Source organism: Phocoena sinus, chromosome 2, assembly GCF_008692025.1.
Source record: "Phocoena sinus isolate mPhoSin1 chromosome 2, mPhoSin1.pri, whole genome shotgun sequence".
Classification (NCBI taxonomy): Eukaryota; Metazoa; Chordata; class Mammalia; order Artiodactyla; family Phocoenidae; genus Phocoena; species Phocoena sinus.
In genome coordinates, this window is record NC_045764.1 from 58513091 (window position 1) to 58523819 (window position 10729).

The following is a 10729-nucleotide window of genomic DNA, read 5'->3' on the forward strand; positions in this document are numbered from 1 at the left end:
CACCTCCCTATGTGCCTGGGAAGCAGAAATGAAAGGAGAGACCTCAAACCACAACTCATTCCCAGGTTACTTCCTTTTCAAAGCCCAGATCCGTCAATAATAATTTTTTGCCCAACATGAAGAGGACAAAGTCCCTACCCTCTGGACCTCTTCTTCGAGGAGACTATGAGCAAATGACTACACATTAATTCAGACCTAGTCAAGCGTCTAGCTCGGAGAAACTTAAAACATGAATAGTAGATAGTTTACATAGAGAATGAAGCCAGATGAAAAAAAGAGTGGAAAGGAGAGATGGATAATGAACACATAAATAAACATGACAATTTCTGTATAGAAGATAACGTGTGTGTACGGTGACGGTAGGGTATTGCTTTAACTAGGTTGGTCAGGGGAATCCTTTCTAACGAGGTGAAAGACAAGAGGAGGAGACTAAGGTGAAAGTTCTCCCAAAATGTAAACCCCCTCATAATATGCTTTTATGCCCCAAAATGCATGTATCAGCAATAAAAGTGGAAGACAGATTCAAGAAGGGAGATGGTGAGAAAAGGCAGAGTGAAGGGTAACGTCTGACGCGCTTGGGTCCGTTTTGAGAACAGGGCAGGAAAGGCAAGCAATTAACAGGCGGTCCCACACCAGTGCTCTCCTGGGCCAATGACTTAGTGCTGAATAGAAAGCGAAAGTGACAATAAAGCGCAAACAGTGGAAAAGGGACATTAGCTATAATTCCACTTCCTCCTTGGCCGGGGTCTTCCTGCCCCGCTCCCCGTGTTCTAGTGCCCCCTCATCGTGCTGAGGGTCCCTGCCCGCGCCTTCGAACCTCAACTCCGCAGCTCCCACGAGGACAACCAGCGCTCGCTCCGCCCCCCAGAAGGAGTTCCGCGTCCTCGGCTGCCCCGCCCCCGCCGGTGGCTCTGCGCACGCGCGGGGGCCATATTAGCAGCGGATACTCAGGCAGTGCTGGTACGTTTTCTCTCGCAGAGAAGGATCATCCGTGTAAGCTGTTCAGCGTCTCCCCTCGGTGAGCCTTTGCCCCCTGCGCACTCGCGGAAGCTTGGCCGCTCTCTTCGCGGGCGGGGACCCTGAGCGTCGCGGCAGAGCTGGTCCCGGCCTGCAGCGGCCGCCGAGGAACCGTGGACACGATGACTCTGCATCGGCTCCTTGGTGATGGACCGGCCGCGGGACTGGCTCCGGACGGCCGCCGTCGGGCTTCTCTGCACTGAGCAGGCACCACGGGGCTGGGGACGCTCGGGCGGCGGGGCGGGCGCGGGGCCGGTGGGCAGGACAGAGTTGTAGGGCTGCCTCCGTCACTGTTAAGAGTCCGTAGTGAAAGTGAACCTGCGGGAAAGGAGGTGCAGGTGAACTCGCCTCGGGCCGTTGTCTTGCGTCTGGCGTGGAGATGAGAAAGTTGTGTTCTCTCGCGAATCAGAAGCCCCGGCGGTCTCCTCTCTGTGCTCTCCTGGCGCTCTGCTCAGGGCCAGCCTTAACTTTCACCTGCGTGTTGCAGCAGCCGCATAGCTGGTTACCCTGCCCCACTCTTCACCAGCCAGAGCGATCTTTCTAAAATGCCGGTCAGCTCCTGTGGCTCTTTGGCCCAGCATCATTCTTTGGAGCCCCATTGCATAAGAGATAGCATTCATAGTTTTTACCTGGGCACGCGGGCCTTCGGGACCTGATCCCTGCTTATCTTTCCATTTTTAATTACCGATATTCTAGAATTTGGGAAAATTGGCTCTGGAGGCCGAAGTTTGGCTTTTTCACCAAATCACGCTGAGCCCCATTGTTGTCTTTCGCAGTAATAGTTATGATGCCAAAGATTACCATCCCGCTCCTCCCCTTCATAGTTCAGGACCCCGTATCATTCTCTGGAGAAAGCCTAAGCCTCTTAGCTTGGCATTCAAAGCTCTACATGGTCTGGATACTTGCTTGGTTCTTTAGTTTTTTCATATCTTTTTTAACTTCAGCAATTTCTCTCGCCCATTAAGCTATCCTGCCTCAGTGCCTTTTGCCCAAGCTTTCTCCTCTGCCTGGAATGCCTTTCCCTTCTTTCTTCCCCTGTGCTTCCTCTTAGACCTAAATGTTCTCAGCCTTATTTCTGCCTCTCCCATCTCTAATTTGGGCTCATTTTCTGTATGTGTTTCGCAAAAAATACTTTCTTGATTTCCTCCAACCCTCTTCCCACTCTACCCTTAGTGCCTCTGTTACCATATTGCTTTATAATTGTCCTTCTGTGTCTTCTCCCTCACCTGGCCACCAGACTGTACGCTCTTTAGGAAAGGGATTGCTCTTACCCATGCTGGCATTCCAGCATTTGGCATAGTGCCTGGTGCACCGTAAATGTTGGCTGAATGAAGAGAGTGAAGAAAACATTTTTTTTTCAAGTCAAGAAATGCTTTTTAAATTGTAAGTTTCATTTTAATAATTATCCTATTTTCTTTTTACAGGAATTATCATAAAGTTCAGAAAACATGGTGAGTTAATACACATGCCAGTTAGCTGTTGCCTGATAAATTGTATTGCTTGTACTCAGCTTACAGACTTGCATGAGAAAATTGAAATGGAATGATGTCTTACCAGTTTCCTCCCACTCTCTGAATTTTGTATACCAGGATGTGTTCTGTAAAATGATTTGTGGGTTTACAGGAGTTGGCTTACTAAAAGTGGGTAGGAATCATTTGTATGTTTTTCCTTTGCAGTCTCGAAGATATGACTCCAGGACCACTATATTTTCTCCAGAAGGTAAAATATAAATTGTTTGATCTGTCTCAAATAAAAAAAAATGTTTAAGTGTTTGAATTTTAGGGGTGGGTGGGGAATCTACAAACTTTTTTTAAGACTAAATTGTTCATCCTTTCTGTAGTTTGAAGTAATGATCACCAGGTTGATTATGTACATCATAGGACTATGAGTAAAAGTAGGACTCTCGTCTGGAGCCCTCCAGTGTTGTTGCTGATTTCTCTTGAACCAGTGGTGCAAGAACAAGGAAGAGAGTCTTGGTTTCTCACTGCTTTTGTGTTGTAGGTCGCTTGTACCAAGTTGAATATGCCATGGAAGCTATAGGACATGCAGGCACCTGTTTGGGAATTTTAGCAAATGATGGTGTTCTGCTTGCAGCAGAGAGACGTAACATCCACAAGCTTCTTGATGAAGTCTTTTTTTCTGAAAAAATTTATAAACTGAATGAGTAAGTGAAATCTTAGGGCAAACATCTCATCATATTTTGGGAGGGCTATTCCATGTGACATGATAGAATTGAACAGTTTGTTCTGTTTTTACTTCTGAAATTTTTTCCTTTTAACTTATTTGCTTGAAACTTCCTTGAGGCCCAGGACCATATGTTATTCTTTTAAAGTGCAGGGTCAAGTACTTAGTGGAGAAACAGCGTTGTATAGTGATAAGAGGCTTGGTAGTCACACAGCTTCAGGTTAAATCTGGGCTCCACCAATGCAAAGAATATGAAAGTAACTGGGACTTTAATATTCACCAAAGAATATGAAAGAATATGAAAGCTGTGACTGCACACCCATTGTTTAACTTCTCTGGGCTTCAGAGCCTACTAGAGTGGTTGTGGCAGTTTAATGAAATAAAATAAAATGAATGAGATAAACTAGCACAGTGTTTGGCATATAGGAGGCCCTCAAGATATTTTTTATAATTGGTACTCAGGAATTATTTTGAATTATACTGAATCTTACCAAAGAACAGGCCTCCTGAAGGTCTGGGAAAAGTTTAGACTTTTCTGTACACTTCGTGAAGTTTCTGTTACAGTTGGGTGTTCAGGGCTTTGCAGCTAGCAGAGAGCTGGATTTGCTCATTGGAGACTTTCCCTTCAGTGGTGAGCCAGGTGAATTCTGGTTATAGGGCCTTTCTGATACACTCACCCAAGAAAGTGTCTTCCCTCCGCAGTCACTGTTGGGCCCCTCAGCAGCTTGCAGGCTTGATTAGGCACAGTGCCAGAGGGTGTCGAAGCTGTAGGAGAGCTGGGGCAGCTTTCAGGGAACGGGGGGTAGTGAAAGGAAATGCACCCTCCCTGTAAGCCTAGCCCTGAGCTTCCTAGGCAGGCTCATAAAATATCCCGCCCTTCGGGTCCCCTCACCCTCACCCCCATCAAGTTAGGCCTTAGGAGGTGAGAGTACTTACTACCCAAGAGCGTGGGGTAGTCTGTCTTCCTGTCTGGCAAAACCTTTTTCTTCTTTGTGGTAGAATCTTCTTGGGATTTACCCTAGCTTCCTAGTGTTTATTCTCTTGCCCTGTTCACAGGGTGATGATGGTAAATACATCTCTTGTGAAGAACTTAAGTGTGCATTTGTTTATCTTATGTGTTGAATGGCATCAAGTTGAAAGTTTCCTACAAAGATAAAACACACATAGGTTTTGTCTGAAGGGTGTAGCAGCTGAGAGGAAGCATGGTGAATTTCTAATAGAGCTGAGTACTTTCTAAAACTTGTAAAATACCCCTGGTAAACATCTTCTGTGCTTAAAGATAAATGTCTTTCTTTTCCTCAAGGGATATGGCCTGCAGTGTGGCAGGCATAACTTCTGATGCTAATGTTCTGACGAATGAACTGAGGCTCATTGCTCAAAGGTATGGCCATAAATACTGTAATTGATGGTGTGCAACATCAGTGTCGATGTTTCTAAGAACTCATGTTTGTAAAGGTTAGAGTCATTAAAAACCTATTAATTGCAAATTACGGTGTTTTTTTCTTTAACCAAACTTGCAAAATATTAGTTACTGTATGATTTTTAAGATGTTGCCATGCCCTCTACTCTCCCCCTTTAGATTATTTATAAGTGACTCTTACGTTGACCCCATGACAGAGATTTCTTTTCAGAGGGTATTTTGCTTAGAGCGTGTATATAGAGTGTTTTAGAGAAAACTATTCATATGCCAGTTTCCTTTATCCTAGGTATTTATTGCAGTATCAGGAGCCAATTCCTTGTGAGCAGTTGGTCACAGCACTGTGTGATATCAAACAAGCTTATACGCAGTTTGGAGGTACTGAAACTTTTGGAAATTTTATTCCCAAAAGATAAAACGTTTTATGAGTAATAACCTTTTTGAGATGGTAAAATGAAATTGAAAAATGAAATAAATAGACACTTTTCATCCATTCTCACTTCATGAACTAACTGGCTTCCACTATGTAGACTATTGAAAGGCCAAAGTAACATTTTTAAATCAGGAAACAAATTGCTTTTTACATAATGATGAAATTTAGCACTGGTCCTCTTTGTCTTTATTCCCTCTCCTGGCTGCATCCAAATCCTGGAAACAAAAGTGGAATTTTTGATGGAGCTTATCTATGGTGGCCAGAACACGGAACAGTTTATGAATGCTTAACTTCACAGAAGAGGGGTTAGCCACTGAGCTCAAGTAACCATAGTGATACTAAATTTAGATTGTTGGTATGTTTCGCTTTTTTTTTTCTCTGTTAAAGGAAAACGTCCTTTTGGTGTTTCATTGCTTTACATTGGCTGGGATAAGCACTATGGCTTTCAGCTCTATCAGAGTGACCCTAGCGGAAATTATGGAGGATGGAAAGCTACATGCATTGGAAATAATAGCGCTGTGAGTATTTTTGTGTTGCTATAGAATGTGCCAAAGGGTCTAGTAACTGCCATAGTTTTAAAGTAGTGCTGAGTGTAAAGAACATTTTAAGGTAGCTGCAACAGCCTTAATGTGATATGAAAGTATCTGTGATTTCTATTGGTGATGAAGTCACAGGTACTACTAATACTACTAGGGTTTACTGCCTACAGTAATAATGAAAGGAAGTGCTAATTTTCAGTTAGAAGTTGTGAAAATAAGATGTGGTTCCCCCGTCTCCCACATACTAGTTCAGACCCCCTGAATTCTGTCATGGATACCTAGGATTCATTCATAGATCATCAACATCCCTCCTTTGCACCCCTATCCCATGTCAACCCTCCCTGCCCTTAAAACTGTTTATGTTGTATACACACTAACAAATGTAAGGTAGATAGCTAGTGGGAAGCAGCCACATGGCACAGGGATATCGGCTCGCCTGGAGGTGTGGGATAGGGAGGGTGGGAGGGAGGGAGATGCAAGAGGGAAGAGATATGGGAACATATGTATATGTATAACTGATTCACTTTGTTATAAAGCAGAAACTAACACACCATTGTAAAGCAATTATACCCCAATAAAGATGTTAAAAAAAAATTGTTTATGTTGGTTATAATGCCAATAATAATTCAGGCATTATTCGTGTTCCTAAAAATCGCAAAAATTTAAAGGAAATTCTCTATGTTGATTCTTCCTTATGTTTTATAGGCAGCTGTGTCAATGTTAAAACAAGATTACAAAGAAGGAGAAATGACTTTGAAGTCAGCTCTTGCTTTAGCTATCAAAGTCCTAAATAAGACCATGGATGTTAGTAAGCTCTCTGCTGAAAAAGGTAATTTATGTCCACTCCTCTAATTTGTTTGCTTCGTGAGGGAATTGATTGAGTAGGCCTTTAACATGTTATCATAGTGCACTGAAACAGCAGCCTTATAAGTTAGGTGACCTTACAGCTATTTCCTAAGACTTGACAAGGTCAACACTGACAAGTTCTGGAGCCACCGTCCCACACTACATAACAAGCTTAAGGACTTGAGCCTGAATGTTCTCAATATTCATAGTTAAATCTGATCCATGCTATTTTATCTTATCGACTTCTTGACAATGATATCTGTGCTCATGTGTACATATGATAAAGAATGTGAAAGTAATTATATGGTTATATATGTTTGGTGTCCTTTACCAGAGGTATAACATTTGCATGAGTTGTACCCTTTGTTCTTCTGAATCTACTGATCTCTTACATTAAGCCCATGTTTGCAATTGTAAATGCTTTATTTAACTAAAGTTACATGACCATATAAAACAATATTTGTAAATAATGTTTTTCAAAAATTGTGGTAAATTAACGTATTGATTTAGTTTAGGATAACTTAGCTCCTGGTGTTGCTTTAAAAAATGCCATTTACTTGCAGATTGTCCTCTTGTCTACTTCTACCTAATTTCAAGGAGGCACTACTCAATTTTCCCTTCTCAAAATTTCTCCTCCTTCTGGCATTAGTCTGCTTTTCTCATCCGTAGTCATGGGAGCTGCTTTTCATGCCTTTGTTTTGAAAAGAGATTTGAAAAGTTCATGAAAAATAAGTGTAAGTACTGGTTAAAGATTTTGGCTGAGCCTTCAGAGGCTCTAACGAGGAAACTGGCTCTTTCTGGTCAGGCCAGCTAGAGCAATTGGCTGGTTGTACTTTTTCCACAAAAGTAACAGAACAGCAGCTCAGAAAGTTAGTATGGATGAAGATAAAGACGATATTAAAGTAAAAATATTCATAAAAACATTACAATATTGAAGGTATTTTGTTTCCATGAAAGTATCCATGAATTATATTCAGCAGAAAACTTGGAAAAGTGGTGTACTAAGGCTCAAACGGTATGAAGAGATTAAACTGTGGTTGCTTATTAAGGGTTTTGGCTAAGTATGGCTGCCTGTATCACAAGTGTGTGTGTTTGCTTCCAGTGGAAATCGCCACACTAACAAGAGAGAATGGGAAGACAGTCATCAGAGTTCTCAAACAAAAGGAAGTGGAACAGTTGATCAAAAAACATGAGGAAGAAGAAGCGAAAGCTGAGCGTGAGAAGAAAGAAAAAGAACAGAAAGAAAAGGATAAATAGAAGGCAACATCAGGGATTTTATAACTCATTTGGGGCACCATTTCAGTGTAAAAGCTGTCCTATTCTTCCACATTGAGAAAGCTTTGACTTTTTTTTTAACTTGTCTACTGGGAAAATAGGATGGTACCAACTGCATTGGGTCCTTGTTATTGCTGTCCAGGTGAATGTTGTAATGATGATTACTCTTTATGGACATCTTAATCACCCTCCCCCTCTTTTTTTTTTTTTTTTGAATAAAACTTGGAAAGAATGGAAATGGTGAAGGAAAACATTCTCTAGCAATAACTGTTAAAGGTACCAGGATTAATAGGGCTGTGGTCTTTTCACACTTTATGTGTACTGTGGCTACTCTTGCAGTTACTTACTTTTTGGCTGCGTTGCGTCTTCATTGCTGCGCGTGGGCTTTCTCTCGTTGGCGCCGAGCGGGGGCTACTCTTCATTGCGGTGCGGGCTTCTCATGGCGGTGGCTTCTCTTGTTGCAGAGCATGGGCCCTAGGCCACAGGCTTCAGTAGTTGTGGCTCGTGGGCTCTAGAGCACAGGCTCAGTAGTTGTGGCGCACAGACTTAGTTGCTCCGCGGCATGTGGGATCTTCTTGGACCAGGGATCGAACCCATGTCCCCAGCATTGGCAGGCGGATTCTTAACCACTGCGTCACCAGGGAAGTCCCAGTTACTTTTAAATAAGATGTTAAAATGGACAGAAATGTAAACATCATAAAAAAAGAAAGGTGGGAACTGTGCAGTGAAGATTTTCTATTCGTTGTTCCCCTACCATCTTGGAGAACCTGTAACCCAGTTTGAGCAAAACGGAGAGCTGTCCTTCTCCTAGGTCTCGTCTGATATTACCCTATCCGAAGCCTATCTAGTGAAATAAAAGAGTCGTTCGCCAGCCTTTGATATTGATGGGTGTTCATACTGGACTTAAAAATCGTGTGTGTGTGTGTGTGTGTGTACACATACATACTTGCAAACATAGTAAAACGTGAAAGGTAGAATTAAAATGAAAGCCCTGTGTATCCACTACCGAGCTTCAGAAACAAATTAATCAGTACTTTTGAAGCCCCCTGTGTGTCCCTTTCAGGTCTCATTCTTCTCTGTTTCCCTCTACCCCCAAGAGGTGACCACTGCCTTGAGCTCATCATTCCTGTAAGCTACGGGTTTTCCACTCTGGTTTTCTGCCCCTCTACTCCAGGTGGCCCTGGTAGATCTGTCAATCAGATAATCCCACGCCTTTCACAAAGGTGAGCACATCACTCAGTCTGGCCAGATTACCATGTCTGTCTGCAGGGATGGGTTTGAGAATGAACGTGTGGGCTGAGCCAAGCCAGACTTGATGTGTGGATATGAGGAAAGAATACCGAAGGTCGTGCATTAGGACCAGCTCTCCCAGTCGGCAGCCCAAGCCATGTGAAAGGTTACGCAAGAGAAACTAAGGCTACAGAGGAAAAAGAACCAAAAGATGAGAATAGTTCAGTTTGGCCAAAGGGAGCTCCACCGCTGAGCTTTGCTTAGGATGCTGTCACTTAGAATAGAATCCTCTGATGGAAGTGCTGTAGGGCAGTGCTGCTTAAAAGCGTGGTCTGTGGAGCGTCACCTGGTTGTTTGCTAGAAATGCAAATTCTAGCGTCCCATCCCAGGCCTCCTGAATAAAAATCTTGGCATAGAGCCCAGCAATCTGTTTTAACCAAGCTCTGCATGTGTTTCTAATTCATGCTGAAGTTTGAGAAGTGCTTTGCTGCATATTGGAATCATCTGAAAAGCTTTTAAATTTCTTTGTACCCAGGCTCTACCCCATACCAATTAAAGCAACCTCTGCAGTGGACCCTGGCATTACCATTGCTCAGAATCTCCCCGGGTGACCTAATGGACATCAGGGATGAGAACCAGTGCATTGAGCCATAGCAGTGTTGTCAATCAGATATGGGGTCCCAGCCTAATCCCTAATTAAGTGCTCTTAAGGAATAGCAGTGTCTTGGAGTTTTCTGCACATGGTGGTGTTCAAGCTATTTCCAAGCCCCTTTGACATAGTGCTTTTTGAATCTTCTAAATTTCTCTTTATACAGTTGATTCTTGTTTGTGGTAGCCATGTTCTGTAAAGTCAGCATGAACGCTGAATTAGCAAATTCTGAGCCATTGCTCCTAGTAAAATAACAGGTTGGGTTCCTTTGAGCCTCTGGTTACAATACTTTCATCAACAGATCAATACATAACTTTGTTTTATGTGTGTTTCTGTTTAGAGACATTTAATGTGCGTTGGTACTTCATTAATATTGAACTCATGGCCAACAGCACTTTAACTCATACCTAAATGAAGCTTATCTAATGCATATATTTTCTATGTAAGGCACATCACAGCTGCCTTGTGTTTAGGAACACTAGCAAGCACTATACTGAAGGGACATTTTAAAAAGTGAAATCACCAACAAAAAGCACAAAAATTCAAAAAGCATAGCACAAAAATGACCAAAAGAACACTTGTTTACAGTATGAGCTGAAGCAAGAAGGCAGAGTGGCCCCTTGTTTGACTTCAGCTGGGAAAATGGACATCAGGAAACAAATACTTCCATGGCTCTGTGCGTGTCCACATTGACCAGGAGAGCACTGTGAGTATTGGTTTTGGGGTTAAAGGCAAACTTGCAAATGCAGAATCTGTACATAATGAGGGTTGACTGTATGTCGTAAAATGACCTTTCAGTCTCGGTATGCACAGAAGTAGAGGTAGATGGAGAGGTGAATTGATAAATCCTGTTGGCTTTATCTCCAGAATGTATCTAGAATCTAACCATTTACCACTGCAGGTACACTGATCCATGCCACCATTCTCTCTCACTTGGACTATTGCTACAGGCTCCATCTGCTTCCTTTCCCTTCAGCCAATTCTCAACACAGCAGCCTTTCAAAATGTAAGATTGTGCTACTGGTTTGCTCGAAACTCTCCAGTAGCTTCCCTTCTTGCTCAGTAAAAGCCAGATTCTTTACACTGGTTTACAAGGTGCCCCATACTCTGGCCCCTCTGCTACCTTCTCTTCCACCTTG

The 10729-nt window shown here is 42.8% G+C and overlaps 1 protein-coding gene across 2 annotated transcripts; it reads left to right on the forward strand.

The window, feature by feature from the left end:
* Positions 1–901: 901 nt before the first annotated feature.
* PSMA4 (proteasome 20S subunit alpha 4) lies at positions 902–8000 on the forward strand. Of its 2 annotated transcripts, none has more exons than XM_032624097.1 (9): positions 902–1018; positions 2442–2468; positions 2694–2736; positions 3019–3181; positions 4505–4582; positions 4908–4996; positions 5439–5569; positions 6296–6419; positions 7539–8000. In XM_032624097.1, the coding sequence occupies exons 2-9, from the start codon at positions 2466–2468 to the stop codon at positions 7691–7693; spliced, it is 786 nt and encodes a 261-aa protein (XP_032479988.1). In that variant the 5' UTR covers positions 902–1018; positions 2442–2465; the 3' UTR covers positions 7694–8000. The 2 variants fall into 2 exon arrangements, with proteins under 2 accessions (XP_032479988.1, XP_032479989.1); XM_032624098.1 differs by lacking the exon at positions 902–1018 and adding an exon at positions 1053–1224.
* The last annotated feature ends 2729 nt before the right edge of the window (positions 8001–10729 follow it).